Below are 17632 nucleotides of genomic sequence, written 5' to 3'. Positions count from 1 at the left end.
CATTAAAGGCAAAGATTTAATTAAACTCTAGATGATATTGGCCCGTTAAATTTGAAAATGAATAGGTTTGTCAAATAGCACACTAATGAAATAATAGGTCATACAACTTTGAGGCTAGAGTTTGATATTTATACACTTTGAAGTTTTATTTACTAAGTGGTCTATGCCCCAAAATACTAACAGATACAGTGAAAAGCAGTTAAAAAATAGTAATGCAATTTTCATGTGAGATAGCGTAGCCTCGTTCCACCTTGTGCCTTTTTCAATTTATTTTCTTATCATCATGCCTAAAAGCTGGGAAAGCATTTTAGGCACAAAGCCATTGATGAATTTATGAGAATATTTCTCTGATATACTTTTAGCAATTTCTCTTCTAATAATTTTGAAAGATGCAGTCGTTGCGGTCAGCAAATTTTACTGTTCCGTGTATGCCTGTAAAACCATAATATTAATAATTGGACAGGAGCTTGTATTAAGAAAAACCCTGCAACATTTACCTAGTGATCTGTACGTCAGCAATACCCACAAACCCTTCTGAAGGATAATATCTTCTTGTGGAGTGCTACAATACATGACATCACCCTTTTGAGTAAGTAAACATGTATGCATCACAACACTGCTCCTGTAAGTAGTTACACAAATGCTTAATTTTACTACTTTGAAAAATGTCCACTATTCACATTAGTAAAATTAACCGTGTGTGTGTGTTCACAATTGGCAGACAAGTGGCTTGCTATTTGTTTGTTTGTTTGTTTGTTAACACACTTAGGTGTGTTAGCATAGATAAATTTAGCTTGGGTACATCTATCTGTGCTGGAATCACACCTTAGGGTGCAGCATAGTCTACTCTAGTGTTGCCAATTCAGTCTTGTGATATTTTGTTTTTTCTTGAAGCCCTACCTCCTGAAGGCATGTGATGAAATGAGAATCTGAGTTCTCATTTTTTGAAATGGAGCACCACCTGACAAAAGAGTGTCATGACTGGGTCTGCTAGATGGTACAGTCATACCACTGCTAATAATTAACTAGAGGATTTACTCAGCATTGCCTGCATCCTTGTGGAGGCTCAGGTTAGGGGGTGGGAAGTGCAGTGGTCAGGGCAGAGGGCTGGGAAATGTGGAGGGGGCTTAGGCCAGGGGATTCAGGGCAAGGGGTAGGAGGTGTAGGGGATTTTGGGACAGGCAACGGGGGTATAGGAGGTGTAGGGGGGCGAGCCATGGTTCTCAGCCTCCCTGTCATTTCCTGGTGGGGGAGCAGGTCATGGTTCCCAGCACCCCCCACTCCACGCACCACGTGTCCTCCCTAGTTATCTATTGTTTGTCTGTATGATCTGTAACTTTGGGTATGTCTACACTACCCTCCTAGTTCGAACTAGGAGGGTAATGTAGGCATACCGCACTTGCAAATGAAGCCCGGGATTTGAATTTCCCGGGCTTCATTTGCATAAGCGGGGAGCCGCCATTTTTAAATCCCCGCTGGTTCGAACCCCGTGTAGCGCGGCTACACGGGGCTCGAACTAGGTAGTTCGGACTAGGATTCCACCCACAAGGTGTACCGGTAGTTCGGAATAGGAAACCTAGTCCGAACTACCTAGTTTGAGCCCCGTGTAGCCGCGCTACACGGGGTTCGAACCAGCGGGGATTTAAAAATGGCGGCTCCCCGCTTATGCAAATGAAGCCCGGGAAATTCAAATCCCGGGCTTCATTTGCAAGTGCGGTACGCCTACATTACCCCGCTAGTTCGAACTAGCGGGGTAGTGTAGACATAACCTTTGTTGGGTGTAAACTAATTAAGGTGGTAGGATGTAATTGGTCAGATCAGTGTTTGAGAAAGCTGCTAACAGGCTACTCCATTTTTTGTCTAGTTTCCCAAAGCTCCCCTTGCCTGGCAACAGTAAACCAGAGCCAGTGAGAGTTGCGAGGCTCTGTGGCAATAAAGCCCTAGATAAACAAACTAGCCCACTTAGCGAAACATTGGGTTAGATAATCAGATTACAGTATATTAGGATTGCTTAATTACATTTCAGTAAAATGATTACTTAAGGTCTGGCTGAGAATATTACTTTTTAAATTGGGGACAAACAGAAAGTAAGTTGGGAAAAGAGGAAACTGGATTCTACCACCAATACTTCATTGTTTGCATCTCCAGACTTTGGGTATGGCTGTTCTCTGTTCATGGGAGAAGGACCAGGGAAGTGGGAGGGTGAAGGGATAAGTCCCGTAACAAAAAAGAATAGTTTTGACAAATACTTCAACCAATAACACTTTGAAAAAATTAAAAATTGTTGCAATGTGTGTGTTTCAGGACTTCAAAAAAAATTTGGAGCTTTCTGTTCTAAGAGACTTTTAATTTTGAAATGTATCCTAATTATGACATTTTAAAAAAGTAGTCAAAATCTAAACAACATATTTGGATGTTATTAAATGAAATATTTTGACTGACCCAGGTTTTTTTGATTTGCACAAATGTTTGAGATATCACCTTTTTGTCTCTGTTTGGGACAGGAGAATGCTTTGAAATTTCAGAAATTTTGTGAAGCAGGAAAACCATTTCTTGCACAGTTCCAAAAGAAAGTCCCAAATCCAAAGAGAAAATGTCTTGGTTGTCAGCCAGTCTCGTGTTTTTCTGGGGCATGGTTCATGATTTTTGAATGCTTGGGATTTGTAATATTTCTGCCCATCATCTATTCTTTGCTGGGGCATTCATACCATCCAAACTAATCCCCAGTGCTCTTGGCCTCCAAATGGCAGTTCACACTTGTGTTATTGTACATTCAGGAAACAACTTAATATGTTCCTTCCATTGCAGTTAGAACTCAGTTTTGACTTGAAAATTCTAAGGAAGAGGATTCCATTTCATTACATTCCTGCTTTCAATTGATAGAATCAGAAAGGATCAGATTCTCAAGGCACTTAGCTGATCAGTGTCAGCTACATGACAGGTGGTTTTATGTATCGTTGCTGTGTATTAGGGACATTTACTTTATAATACTATGCAGCTCATCAATGCACAAAAAATAATCTGTCATAAATTCATTTTCCAGGAGCAGTTATCCTAGGAAAATATATTATTGTTCCTACCATAATTATATCTGATGGCTAGCCTATGGCCTGGCTTCTGTGACTAAATAAAGGGGAGGAAAGCACCAACTTAATTAATTGTGCCAGCTACTTAGGTTTACAAATAGGCCTGCAGGGCATATCAGGAGAATTGTGTTGCAATAAGCAAGGACATTAGACCTGACACAATGCACTTCCACCAGAAGTAGCAAAAACCAGGGAAGCAGATCCTGACTTCTAGAGTCATGGGCTGTACCTGGGATATTGTATCAACGCACTGACCATTGTTCAGGGCTTGTAGCAAAGACGTGATTAAGGCCAATGTTCGCAATTTTCATGTTAAGGTTACTGATAATTGACTTTAATGCTAATGCTGTTATAATTATGCTGTCTACTGCACTAGACTAGCAAAAATGAAAAATGTTTTCAAGGCGTGGGATGTGGTCAATTGATGTGTAAAAATAGATGCTCTCAGATGAACCATAGCATGAAAAGTCTTAAACCCAATGGCCCTGGGGTTTTAGTCTTTTCCATATTCTCAAGAAATCTGCATGGAATAGTATCTTTGACTTTAAACACTTTTGATGAACCCCTATAATTCAAAAATGACACTAGATGAATTATAGCAAGTGCTCAAAATTACAGTCTGGGGCTGAATGACTGAACTTGATGGTGATTTATTCTGAGGTGTTTCTACAACATCAAGCATGAACACATTCTTTCGGGACTAAATCCTGCACAGCATTGTACAGCCCCAATCGTGGAGGGGATGATTTAGAGCAACATGTTTAGTCTAGATGATTGATTTAGTTGTGCAAGGTTGTTGGTCTAAATCCTGTTTAATTTGTTAATATCTATATTGCACTTGATGTCGGGGTAACGGTCTCATAATTTTCAGCTAACAAATAAAGTCATCCCTATGGTGTGGACTCTAGCAGCAAGTAAATGGGTAGAGGGTGGACAAAGATCCCCAGTGACTCCAATCATGTGCAATGGGGAGAAGGAGTTTCCTGGAGGAGAAAGATAGACACAGATTTCACAGCTGTGAGAGTCTAACATCAGGAGTAATGAAGAGAAATAGGGAATTTGTGATAAGAGATTACAGTTTGCACTAAGGGGGTTGTGGGAGTATTTGAAGGATGCAAAATAAACTGGTTGGGTGGTGAGCAATGATGGGGATGGAATACTTTACTTTATAAAATAATTAATAATGATTAAGAATTAATAACCATGTGATCAGTGGAACCAACCACTGGATGTTCCTTTTGAGATATCTTCTTATGTGCAATGTGTCAAATTCAATTAGTGACACGTGCTAAATAATAATAACAAGATTAAAGACTATTTTCATGGTTCAGTTATAAAAGTATTTCTTAATCCTGCATTCTGACTCACAGTGCAGTGTTTAAATGAAAGCTTTTCACTTCAGCACCTAGACATTAAAGATGTTGTCACAGCTTGAGACAGAAACAACCTGAAAGGTAAGAAACACCAGTAATGTTTTGTCCCTGTCATTGTTCTGCAGTAATGGACAAGATTGAGCTAGCTGTTCAAAGAAATGAAATAAGTTTTTCCCAATTGTTGTTCTTTTAGCCAGTTAAAAACATTTGTTTACACAGCGGTAGCTCCACTGCAGGCACTTCTAGACAGTGGAACCACACCCATTTACATTGTCTGTGCATCTATCTTAGCATAAATAAATTATTTTAATTGGTTAAAATAGAAAACACTTGGCAAAATGATCTTATTCCACCTTCCTTAAACAATTAAGTAGGCCACTTTCCTGACATTGCTTATCTTTGCTTCTTTTCCCAGCAAAAACAATATAAGTTCTCACTCCTTTTCTCCCCTAGAAATATACTACAGGGTCTGTCATTGCCTTCTTTACAAAGTTGGCATCATTAAAATTCTTACTCCAATCTTTTCCAATCTTAAGGTTGGGTGATATGTATAAGATTCATAGAGATTCTGAACTGCACGCAATTTCAGTTCTTCAAATATAAATGTAATTACTGGTCAGTGCTTTTGGGTAATTTATATATCTGTTGAAACCATAAAACACTTCATCAGTTATTTTTTGTTCCTTCAAGTTTGAATTCACATAGGATTTTGAATTTGTAACTATGAAGTAACTTTGTCCCAAGTCACCCTCTGTTCCCGATAATAGCTAAATCATGCTTCAGTGCTCATGGTATGAAACTCTTCATATTTATTGCTTTATAAAGTAGAAATCCTGGTATTGATACTATTAAATATCAGTAAATGTCTGTAGTTTAAGTATGCTTAGGGAAACCTGTTCCAACTGATAACTGGTTAAGGGAGAGGAAAGCAGGGATAAGGTCAACAATACTTATTAGATTGATATTATTCCCACAAGCAGATATATGAGAAATACATGAGCCCTTTAGATGATCTATGGAACTGCATTTACTGCAATTAAGCAACTACTGATATAGCATGAGTGCATATCAAAGAAATGATAGCACTAAAACATCTATCCTATATTGTTTTTTCTATTGCTATGTTATCTGCATTTTCCTGCCTGCAAAAGTATTCTAGTGTATTCATGTTGAATAGTAATAGAGAGGTAGCCGTGTTAGTCTGATCTTCCTAAAACAAAAGGAAAAACTATATAGCACTTTAAAGACTAACAAGATGCTTTAATAAGTGATGAGCTTCTGTGGGCCAGACCCACTTCCTCAGATCATATTCTGGAAAAGAATTGGCATGATCATATATACCAAAGGAATACAATGAAAAAAGTGAACACATTATTAAACTGATAAATCAGATTTAGTACAGAAGGTACAGATTTAGTACAGAAGGTGGGGTGAGGGAGAGAGAGGGAGGGAATAGCTATTTATGAGTCAATGAATAGCTAATCAGGGGTAATAAGTGGGGAAGCTATCTTTGTAATGGGTAAGGTAATTAGCATCTTTGTTAAGGCCGATTCATAAAGTGTCAAATTTAAGCATGAATAAAAGTTCTGAAGTTTCCCTCTCTAATCTGGTGTTAAAGTCTCTTTGAAGTAAGATGCACATAGTAAGGTCGTTAAGATTATGTCCAGGTAGGTTGAAATGAAAGCCAATTGGTTTTATCTTGTGAAGATGTCTGGTGTCTTATTTGTGGGCATTAATTCTTTGGCGAAGTGTCTGAGAAGTCTGTCCAATATACATAGCAGAAGGACACTGTTGGTGCATGATGGCATAAATTATATTTCTGGATGAACAGGAATATGTGTTCTTGATCATATAACTGACATGGTTAGGTCCAGTGATGGTGTCACCAGAGTAAATATGTGGACAAAGTTGGCAACGGAGTTTGTTGCAAGGTAAAATTCCAGGGTTGGTATTAATGTGGTATGTCCTGTGGTTGTTGGTAAGAATCTTCCTGAGGTTAGTTGGTTGTCTATAGGAGACTATGGGTCTGTCCCCCATAGCCTCTTGGAGTGTAGTATCCTGTTCCAGTATAGGTTGTAGGTTATTGATAATGAGCTGGAGAGGTTTAAATTGGGGGCCATAGGTGATGACAAGTTGTGTTCTATTGTTGGTTTTCTTGGGCCTATCTTGAAGTAGATGGTTTCTGGGTATTCATCTGGCTCTTTCAATTTATTTTTTTATTTCCCCTGGTGGGTAATTTAGATTTACAAATGCTTGGTAGAGATCTTGAAGTTTCCAGTCTCTGTCAGTTGGAATAGAGCAGATGTGGTTGTACCTAAGCGCTTGACTATAGACAATGGATCGTATCGTGTGTCCTAGATGGAAGCTGGAGGCTTGTAGGTAAGTGTAGCAGTCAGTGGGTTTTCTGTAGTAAGTGGTATTTAATTTCCATTAGTGATTTGTACCGTGGTGTCCAGGAAATGGATCTCCCGTGTTGAATGGTCCAGGCTGAGATTGAAGGTGGGGTGTAGGTTGTTAAAGTCTCTGTGGAATGCGTCCAGTGTTTCTTGGCCATGGGTCCAGATCGTAAAGATGTCATCGATGTAGCGTAAGTAAAGGAGTGGTAAAAGGTGGCAGGATCTGAGGAAACGTTCTAAGTCAGCCATAAAGATGTTAGCGTACTGTGAGGCTTTGTGGATACCCTTGGCTGTGCCGCTGCTCTGGAGGTATAAGTTGTCGCCAAATTGGAAATAATTGTGGGTGAGAACAAAGTTACATAGGTCTGTTACCAGATTGGCTGTGGTACCCTCTGGGATAGTGTTTCTAATTACTTGTAATCCATCTTCATGTGGAATATTGGAGTAGAGAGCTTCTACATCCATAGTGGCAAGGATGGTATAGTCATGTTCTTCTGAATTGTGTTGTTGTTTTTGTGTGCTTGGCAAATGCATACATGGCTATGGCACTTTAAAGATGAACAAGACAATAAGCACTGAGGAATTTACAATTAGGACAAGTCATGAATATTAACATCAAGCAAGAGGGAGAGATGAGGAAAAAACAATAAAAAAGGATTGGGAAAATCCCCTTTTCAGAAGTAGTATTACAGGAATTCACACCAGTTGTGGTTCCCTATTTTCCTTTCCTTTTTGTTATTAATATCAGGAGGGAAAGAGAGGGAGGAGATAGTGCCAAATAGTGATCAGGGATGGCATATTCCAAAAAAGTATTTGACTGCCTTCCAATAGCATGTTAAGTAATGTGGCTAACATCTGTTCTCTCATACTCTTTCCAGGTGGAGAATCATATGCAGTAGAGTGCCTTGTTTATTTTTGTAATGAATATACACATTCTCAGAGAGTTCATTCCACAATCTTAGACCCACCTCTGAAAAAGTACCATTTCCCACACCAAAGAGCATTTTTATTATTGTACAGAGTTCTATTGTGTCAAATACATTGAGTTGTCAATGTTGGTCTTCATCTCAGAGCTTTAGGCAGATTTTTAGATATCTAGGGCTAGGTGCAGGCTATGGAGCCCTTTGAAGTAAATGACTGAGATCTGTCATCCAAATTGATTAAAAAAATTACAGGAAGCTAGTACAGAGTAGAGGACGGGTTTGATGATCCAAAAAGAGCTATACTGTTCTGCATTACCTTGATAGTACTGTAATTCGAGTTGTGTCATTAATTCCAATATAAACCTTCACCTTACTACCACATGCACTACCTCTCCTTCTTCTCTCGTGGTCTTTCTTTTTCTCTCTCCCCTCTTCCTTGTCCTTCTTAGTGCCCTAACATTCTGAACTTCAAAATTAGCCTCTGAGTACATAAAGAATGAGGTGACTCTTCTGCCCCTCTCACAATTTCACACACTGGTTCCTTCCACTAGTTCAAAGGTGCATAAATACCAACCAGTGGTCCAAATCCAGTCCACCAGGGTTAGCTCCTGGTGTGCTGCTGCCACGATATTTACCTGTGCCTCCCCAGGTGTTGGCAATCGTAGCTCCCCTTGGCCATGGATTGTTGTTCCTGGCCAATGGGAGCTGCAGAAAGCGGTGTCCCAATCTGAACAGCTTCCCACCACTACCATTGGCCAGACATGATAATCCGCAGTAAACAGAAGCTGCGATCACCAATACCTGCAGAGGCACAGGTAAATGTAATGGTAGCAGCCCACCAGGGACAAATCATGGTGAACCAACACTGTTTACCAGGTATACTACTGTAAATATCATAGCAATGGAATGACAATGAATGAGGTAAAAACAGCCTCAAAACTCACTATTCTCAGAGAAAGAGTGTGATACTCACTTCTGTCATGTAGGTTTCTCTGAATGCCACTACAACAAAGGAAATAAGGAGCAAGAAGAGGGATATGAATAGAGAGAAAGGCCTGGCTGTTTTAGCAGGCTTCAAAAATGTGGACTAGTCTCTTCAGGTGGTGCATGGCTCCTGCCAACCAACAGCAGCTCTTTGATCTCCTCAGAAGAATCTCAGCTCTAAGAAAAAGTGCTGGGATTGGTTGGGAGATAGCAAAGGAAGATACTATGAAAGGATAGATATAGGCCTCTTCCTGCTCCTTTTCCCTCCTTTCATTGCTCACAGGACAGAAAATTCTGGTAGAAAATCTCTTATTTGAAGTTAAAGTTGTAGCCACTTACCAAAAGATTCTAATACCTATGTCTACACTAGCCCCCTAGATCGATCTAGGGAGGCTAATTAGGGCAACCAAAATTGCAAATGAAGCACAGGATTTAAATATCCAGCGCTTGATTTGCATGTTTCTGGACGGTCGCCATTTTAGAAATTGACTATCCCGAAGTAACTGCCCGTGTCTACAAGCAGCAGTGAAACGGGATTCCGAAATAAAGCCCTAACTCGGATTAGCTGGTATTCCTCCTGCAACGAGGTTTACCAGCTAATTCAAGTTAGGGCTTTATTTCGGAATCCTGTTTCACTGCCGTGTGTAGACACGGGCAGTTACTTTGGGCTAGTCAATTTCTAAAATGGCGACTGGCCGGGAACATGCTAATGAAGCATGGGATATTTAAATCCAGCGCTTCATTTGCAATTTTGGTCACCCTCATTAGCCTCTCCTGATCGATCTAGGGGGCTAGTGTAGACATACCCAGAGAGAAGAAAAGAGGTAAAGAAAAATAAGTAAAGAGAAAGAAAAGCTTTTCTGAACCCCAACAGGGAAAAACATATGGAAACCAACCTTTACAACAGGACAGTCTTTGTTATGATGTGCTTATGTAAAATGTTTATAATACCTGTGAGGTAAATGGTATATGAAAATAGAAAAAATCACACAGTACTTAATTCCTTTGTCTCATTCTTGTTTCACTTAATTTCCGCATTTAATATTAAAGCAGTGTAATTTATATTTATCTATATCTAGATAGTAATTTATATTTGTATTATGTATCAAAGATGGAAATAAAGATATTTATGATGAATAAAATGGGATTGACAAGATATTTCACAATCTATTTAATAGTAATAAAAGTTGGCATGTTTGCCTCTTTGCAACCTGGGTGGTTTTGGAGATTGTGAGAAAATTTGCTAAAAGGAGTAGAAATATTCAAGTTAGTATAATAGTTAAAAAAAATTCAGGGCCACGTGAATATTAAAAAAAGTCTTAGAAATCGATAATACCAGAAATTCTAAAAACATCTTCAATTAAAATTATGATAAATTATTCTTTAAACTGTTCTGAAACTGTGGAAATTCTATTTCTATCACTAGAATGAAAAGATTCATTTATGTCTACCAACATTTTATATTCCCCCTGCTTTATCTCTTTTACCTAATATAGATTTATATTTTTGAAAATAACATCTACTATCAACCTGATGTAAAGAGTAGCTCATTGCGACTGACATCTTCAGGAAAAGAAGGAATCATTTTTAATGGAATTGCAGACTGGCTATATGAAGGTAAGGTGGATAAATATAGATGTTTATTAATACAGGGAAGAGGTTCTTATACAAAACCTATAGGAGAAAACTATTGATTCTAGGGCAATGGTGACTGAAGCTGTTTTGCCTTTTCTCTTCTTATTTTCTTACAAAATTGCCTTCGGACCTTTGCATTAGCTTATATTTTATATTGACTCACAACTTGGTTTACATATAATTATATTTTTGAGTGCATGGAAGGGTACCAGAGTGTGATCTAAACCAGTGTTTCTCAACTTTATATATATATATATATATATATATATATATATTATTCTTTTAATTATAAGTACCCCCTGTACCTACAGTTTTCATCTTTTACATCTGCACTTGAAAGGGAATCCTCTGAACTGTCATTCATGTTAAAATTCGACACTTACCAACAAGGACTTAACAAGTCTTTGAACTTTCTCACCCATTACCAAGACAGTTTCCCCAATTATCACCTGTAATACCATTAACTCACAAACATCCCACTCTCCCTACCTTTAATATCAGCAATTCACAGACACTTACCTTCCTTCCTCCCCCTTCCCACCCCCCCGCATCCCCCTTCTGTTCTGCAATGTGATTTGTCCTTTTCATATTTGTTCATTTTTTTAAATTGTATCCTTTGGTATATATGGTTGTGACTACTTTCTTCCACTATTTGATCTGAGGAAGTGGGTCTGGCCCACGAAAGCTCATCATCTAATAAACCATCTTGTTAGTCTTTAAAGTGCTACATTGTCCTGCATTTTGCTTCAACTACAGTTTTCAGACATACAATTTTTTTTTTCTACCATTGCAACACATTTGTTTAAACAACTTAATCATTGCCTGGTGGGCGATGAAATTTTTGTATAAAAAGTACAAAAATAATAAAGCGCTGTAAAACTTAAAACAAAAATTCAGTTTTCTCCAAATTTCAGTTGTGTTGACATACCCCCAGACTTCTCTTGAGTACCCCTGAGGGTACTCGTACCACTAGAAACACTAATCTAGACAAAAATGAAAAAGTCTCCTCCTCCCCGCCAACTCGAGTCAGCTAGCGTGGCCCACATGCTGTTGTCCAGTTGCTGTGCAGACATACTTTTAAGATTCTTTGAAAACCCCAGCTCAAATGGACTCTAAAATAAGAATAGTAATTTACATTCTATGGAGATTTAAAGGCCTCTGTTCAAAAGATTACCCACCTCAAGTTTAAATGGATTCCATTAATGTTTTGTAAGTATTTTAATAGGTCAGTGAAGTTCAAAGCCAGGGAGAAGGGACATCTTTAGCATGGAAGATCATTTTAAATGCATTTCAGATTCAGCAAATCTAATATGATTGCATATAAATTGGTGTATTTAAGCATATGCAGTTAATTAAATCTGACACAGAAGATCACCTTTTTTGCTAAGACAAAGTATTGCTGGAATTGCAGTTGTGATTATTCAACAATCTGCTAGGCAATTTGGGGCTAAATTCTGCCAACCTGGGGGTGACTAGCATGTACTCAGAAGATGGTAGCCTCTGTGATATACTCTGAATTGGAGGCAGTGAGGAGTTGTATTGTTAAAAGATTATTCTGCATGACTCCTGGAAATCTCCAGATGCTCACCGTCCCCCTTTACAGAGTATAGTACAGAACTTCTGACCGTCCAACCAGGCAGCTTTCCAGCTCTGCTGTTCAGCACATTGGGCAAAGTTACAGCTCTGCCAGATATTTCTGGGCCTCATACATCCCATGGGATTAATTAGGGGTCAGATACTGCCTGCTGTTCTACCTGACTTTTAGTTAGCTTATATGGGAGATAGAGGGAGCTTCTGCCTAATGAGTAGGCAAAGTCTAGCATAAGAGAAGTCCTGGTAAAGGTAATATACTTGCCTGTAAGTAGTGTAGGAGTGAGCAAAAGAATTCATAAGAATATAAGTACAGCCATTCTGAGCCAGATCAAAAGTCCATCTAGCACAGTTTCCTGTTTTTTGACTATGGCCAATGCCAGATGCCTCAGAAGGACTGAACAAAAATAGGTAATCATCAAGTGATCTCTCTCCTGTCATCAATTTCCAGCCCTTGACAAACAGAGGCTAGGGACACCATTCCTACCCATTTTGGCTAATAAGTATTGATGGACCTAACCTCCATGAATTTATGTAGTTCTTTCTTGAACCCTGTGAATGTCCTGGTCTTCATAACCTCCCTTGACAAACAGAGGCTAGGGACACCATTCCTACCCATTTTGGCTAATAAGTATTGATGGACCTAACCTCCATGAATTTATGTAGTTCTTTCTTGAACCCTGTGAATGTCCTGGTCTTCATAACCTCCCTTGGAAAGGAGTTCCACAGGTTGACTGTGTGCTGCATGAAGAAAAACTTCCTTTTGTTTGTTACCTGCTACCTACTACCTACATACTAATTTAATCTGGTGACCCCTATTTCTTATGTTATGGGAACAAGTAAATAACTTTTCCTTCTTCACTTTCTCCATACCTGTCATGATTTTGTAAACTTCCATCATATCCCCCCCTTAGTCTCCTCTTTTTGAATCGGAAAAGTCTAAGTATTTTTAATCTTTCTTCATATAGCATCCATTCCAAACCCCTAATCATTTTTGTTGTCCTTTTCTGAACCTTTTGCAATGCCAATATATCATTTTTGAGATGAGGTGACCACATCTGTATGCAGTATTCAAGATGTGGGCGTACCATGGTTTTATATAGAAGCAATACGATATTCTCTGTTATATTCTCTATCCTTTTTAAAATGATTCCTAACATTCTGCTTGCTTTTTTGACTGCTGCTGCACATTGAGTGGATGTTTTCAGAGAACTATCCACAATGACTCCAAGATCTCTTTCTTGAGTAGTTATAGCTAAATTAGTCCCATCATTTTATATGTGTAGTTGGGATTATTTTTTCCAATATGAATTACTTTTATTTATCAACATTAAAATTCATTTGCCAGTTTGTTGCCCAATCACCTACTCCTTTTGAAAATCTTCATAGTCTGTGTTTTTTTTTAAACTATCTTGGGCGGTTTAATATCATCTGCAAATTTTGCCACCTCACTGTTTATTCCTTTCTCCGGATCATTTAGAAATAGGTTAAATTAGATTGGTTCCAGGACAGACGCTTGGGAGACACCACTAATCACCTCTCTCCAGTCTAAAAACTGAAAATTCACAAATTAAGTGATAGTGCTATGTGATGAGTAAAACTGGAGAAAAGAATGAGTTGGGTTTCAGAACAGAGTGGGGTGAAATTGCTAACAAATAAACTTTGGGGGCTCTGGTATGTCACATTCGTCTATATTTAATCATGATCTCTTTCCAAAGACTGGGCCTGCCTGCCACATCACCAATGGCTAATACCGCACTCCATGTAAATAAGAATTACAAATCTGGGCTTTTAGGTAATAGAGGATGAATGAGGAGTTTCTAATGCTACTTAGAGCATGTCTACTTTTGTGAGAATATCGACCCTCTGGAGGTCAATCTTCTAGCCCTTGATTTAGTGGGTCTAATATAGACCTGTAAATCAAACTCTGAGGGAAGCCCTCACTAGCATCCAGTACTTCTCATTCTGCAAGGAGTAAGAGAAGCCAACAACCCATCAGCCTTCCAGTGTGTGGATGCTGCCATAGCTCAGCTTACGGTAAGGTGCCTCCAGCTACGCATTTTGCATGGCTCAAGTTGCATAGCTAAAGCTGACCTGACTGGTCTGGTGTAGATCAGGCCTTAGATCCTTATGGTACAACTGCACCTCTTGTTAAGGCCAGATACTGTAAAATAAATAAACACATTAAAATTACCTGAGCACAAGTGTACCGACTACAAAGGGCCTTGTTACCTGTCATATTTTTGTACAGTAACTAAAGTGTAACAAGACCAATCTCTAGCATTTATGCTATGCTAATGTGGCATTTTTCAATTTCAATTTGATTGTGCATATCAGAAAATTATCTTTTATAATAGAAGGTTAGTGCACATTTTTAAAAACTAATTTTTTATTAAAGATAAATAGAATTTTTGACAGTACAGAATACTTTCTTATGTACGCCTTAAAAGACTGAGAAATATAACTGATAAGAAAGAGAAGCAACTAGTTGGTTACATTTCTCACTAATACTCTACCTGAACTTTACACATGTGTATGTAAAACAGTGCATTCCCATATATGTGGCCACACTTTGAATGTGAACTGTATAATTCCAGTACCTATGCTCTCAGAGGGGTTAGAATTTCTATTCACAAAATTCACTGGGACATACTGTTCAGTGACTGTTTGCACCAGCAAATACATGTTTGTAACTACATGTGCGGCTTAATACGAAGGAAACCAGACACACTGATGCAGGGGTCCTGTATTTCTAGTTTACTGCTTCAGTTGCCCCTTGTTAGCCCCTTTCAGGACAGCCACTGGAAGCTACTTTACAAGGGTCTCCCCTACCCTGCTAGTACACAGGGGTCCTGTGCTTGAGGTAATACCCAGCAAAGGATAGGATGAGGAAGAGTCTGGGAATATGAGCTCTGAGTGGCCTCTCTCAAGCAATTCCGCCTACTCTCAGGCTGTTTGGTCTTTGCCCCATGGATCTGATGTAAGTCCTGCTCCCAGAGAGAGGTCTCCATGTATTCTTAGGAATTGTGTATGGTTGCAAGGAAGAAGGTGTATCCCTCAGCATTTCTTTAAAAGTGGTGAGCAAGTGCACATAGGGGTCTTTCCAGACACAAATCCCCAGAACACAATGTGGCTCTATTATGGCATGCTGACTCTTCTTTTCTATTTTGTGATAGTACCAGGCATACAGCTGAGTGAATACCGCACAATTAAATTAATAGACATTCAGATGAATTCCAATAGCTGCTCATTTTGACCTTATGTATGTGGCTTTTTCATTTGCAATTCGCAAATACTCATGTTCCTGTGCTTTGGTTTACAGAATTGTTTAGGAGTGCTTTTTCGTGGTGTGAATATCCTTATTTAAATGCAAACAGAATTCAGTTTGTGCTTTGTGGTCATTGCTGTTCACCATTCTGTTATTTTCCTTGTAAAAAGGTTACAGTTGTCCAGTCAGGGAGCAGAAATAATATTATGTAACTCAGGTAATCAGTCAAACATGACCAGCAATTAGTGAATATTCTAAGCAAACAGCTTGTAAATACTCCAAATTTGGGTTTCCAAACACACAGGTGAAATTTGTGTGGAACACACTGTTTACTGAAAAAAATACAAATGTTAAGTTAGATAGTTAAAAAACAAAGTCTGATCACAGACTAGTGAGAGTTAGCATCGGGAGAAAACTAGAATTTTCTTTTGGCTAGGAAAGGAAGAAAGAAAGGAAGAAAGAAAGAAATTACAAATCAGAATCATCCCACCCCAAAAATCAAAATGTCATACAAAATTAGATTCACCAAAACTGAAGGTTTTCCCCAAATGAAACACTAAAACATAAATAACTGGATGGAATAATACTAGTGCTGACAATACCTTTACATTCTATTATACAAATTATTAACATAAAAACCAGCTAGAATGATATTAAGGCTAAATATAAGGCAATAATAATCATTTCACTTATGCAAGTAATTCCATTGATATAGTTGGGAACACTCATCTGAATAAAAACTCATAATTTGTCTTATAATAGACCTTAATATTCAAGCAATTCAATCCAGAAAAAAATTCAATATATCTTTTTTATAATTACAACAGCTGTGTAGCAAGAAAGCATAGAAACTATGTAAAATGCAAATGAACTACTTGGTAATTTGAATCACACAATAGTTAATAGGTATTCTAAGGATATGCATCTGTTTCAGAGGAGCTGCTTCACTCTCATATTGCCCACTGGTGGTCCCCGGATGGAGAAAGGCTGGCATTCTTGATGATAAATGACACTTTGGTACCAAACATGGTTATTCCTCGGTTTACTGGAGGCCTGTATCCCAAAGGAAAGCAATATCCATATCCTAAGGTAAGTAAAGTCTAAGTGCAATCTCTCGCCCTTGTGCACGGTTCAGTGAACCAACTGATAGCTTTCTGCATTACTGAAAGACTGCTTCTACATAGTAAAAGAAGCTGCTTGCGTTGATGTGGCAGGATAGGGAACAGCATTCAGTTATTCTATTTCAAATAGGGTTATAAAGCTTTTTGCTGGACAGAACCCATTAGGACAGGATGGAACATAGAGTCGATTTCATTCTAATTTATTATTGGTATACACTGCAACTTTTGAATGAATAATGAAATGATCAGAAAGACTCAAGAAAAAATGCTGTCAGAATTGCCTTTGAACCACAGACTAGCTGCAGGCTTCAGTGAGTGTTTAGCTGCATTTATATGGATGGATGAAGCGTAGCAGTTTTCTGATAACACAGAGTATCCTAGTATCTCACGGTTACTTTTCATCAAGCAACGGCATTATTAGCAGGGGCAACAGATCTTGGTTGGGTAAAATAAGAAGTGATACGAACCTTCCCCAACTCTTCAAATTGAACCAAACCTAACAGTGAGGTTAAAAAATGTGAATAAGGAGCACCCATCTTTTGTGTTGTGGAGAAAGCTACAGGTCTAAACATGAGACTCTCTGATACCAGAGTTAGAATCCCCCCTAATTTCCTATATACTCCCCATAAACCTTCCCCAGTCTCTCCTCCAAGTTTCCCCTGCTCAAAGACCCTACATTAACTTACCTTTGCTAACTCATATATTGAGTTCTTATACCTGGGACTTCCTCTTTGCTAGGCTCCAGCTACCATACTACTTTACTTGTATTACCTCAAATGTATTACCTCTGTTTCATATACAGATAAGTTGAAGAATAAAATGCTAGGATATTATATATACAAAAGACATTATTGTCCTGATTCCGCACTCCTATAAGCAGGACTGTTGAAACATATTGACTTCAGTGGCATTATACCATATATATATATATATATATATATATATATATATATATATATATATATATATATATAAAACTGTTTTTGTTTTTGTTTTTTTTACTCTGTGAGCGGTAACAAAATGGAAATAATTGTGGAAGGATCTATCGACTCTTTAAGGGACAATCTCCTACTTATAATCAAGAGGTCCTGGGCACAATCAAGAACAGGGTTGGGCCATTTCCAGCTAACAGGAGCTGTAATCACCAGCACCTGCAGATGTGCAAGTAAATATATAGGCAGTGACCTGCTAACATCAGCTTATGGGAAAGAGCAGGGCAATGCCCAGTACAGCAAGAGATTTTGAGAAGAAGATGG

The 17632-nt window shown here is 38.4% G+C and overlaps 1 protein-coding gene across 2 annotated transcripts in view; it reads left to right on the top strand.

Annotated features, from left to right (window-relative positions):
* Positions 1 to 17632, top strand: part of DPP10 (dipeptidyl peptidase like 10) — a 468324-nt gene that overhangs the window by 383624 nt on the left and 67068 nt on the right. For both annotated transcript variants that reach the window (XM_075933252.2, XM_075933251.2), the window contains 2 exons: positions 10259 to 10379; positions 16190 to 16344. In XM_075933252.2, the coding sequence (XP_075789367.1) occupies positions 10259 to 10379; positions 16190 to 16344 (276 nt within the window). The remainder of the gene's footprint in view (positions 1 to 10258; positions 10380 to 16189; positions 16345 to 17632) is intronic.

Source organism: Pelodiscus sinensis, chromosome 7 (assembly GCF_052426305.1).
Source record: "Pelodiscus sinensis isolate ZL-2025 chromosome 7, ASM5242630v1, whole genome shotgun sequence".
In the NCBI taxonomy this organism is placed as follows: domain Eukaryota; kingdom Metazoa; phylum Chordata; order Testudines; family Trionychidae; genus Pelodiscus; species Pelodiscus sinensis.
Note: the sequence above shows the minus strand (reverse complement) of the source record. Positions and strands in the feature narration are given on the sequence as shown.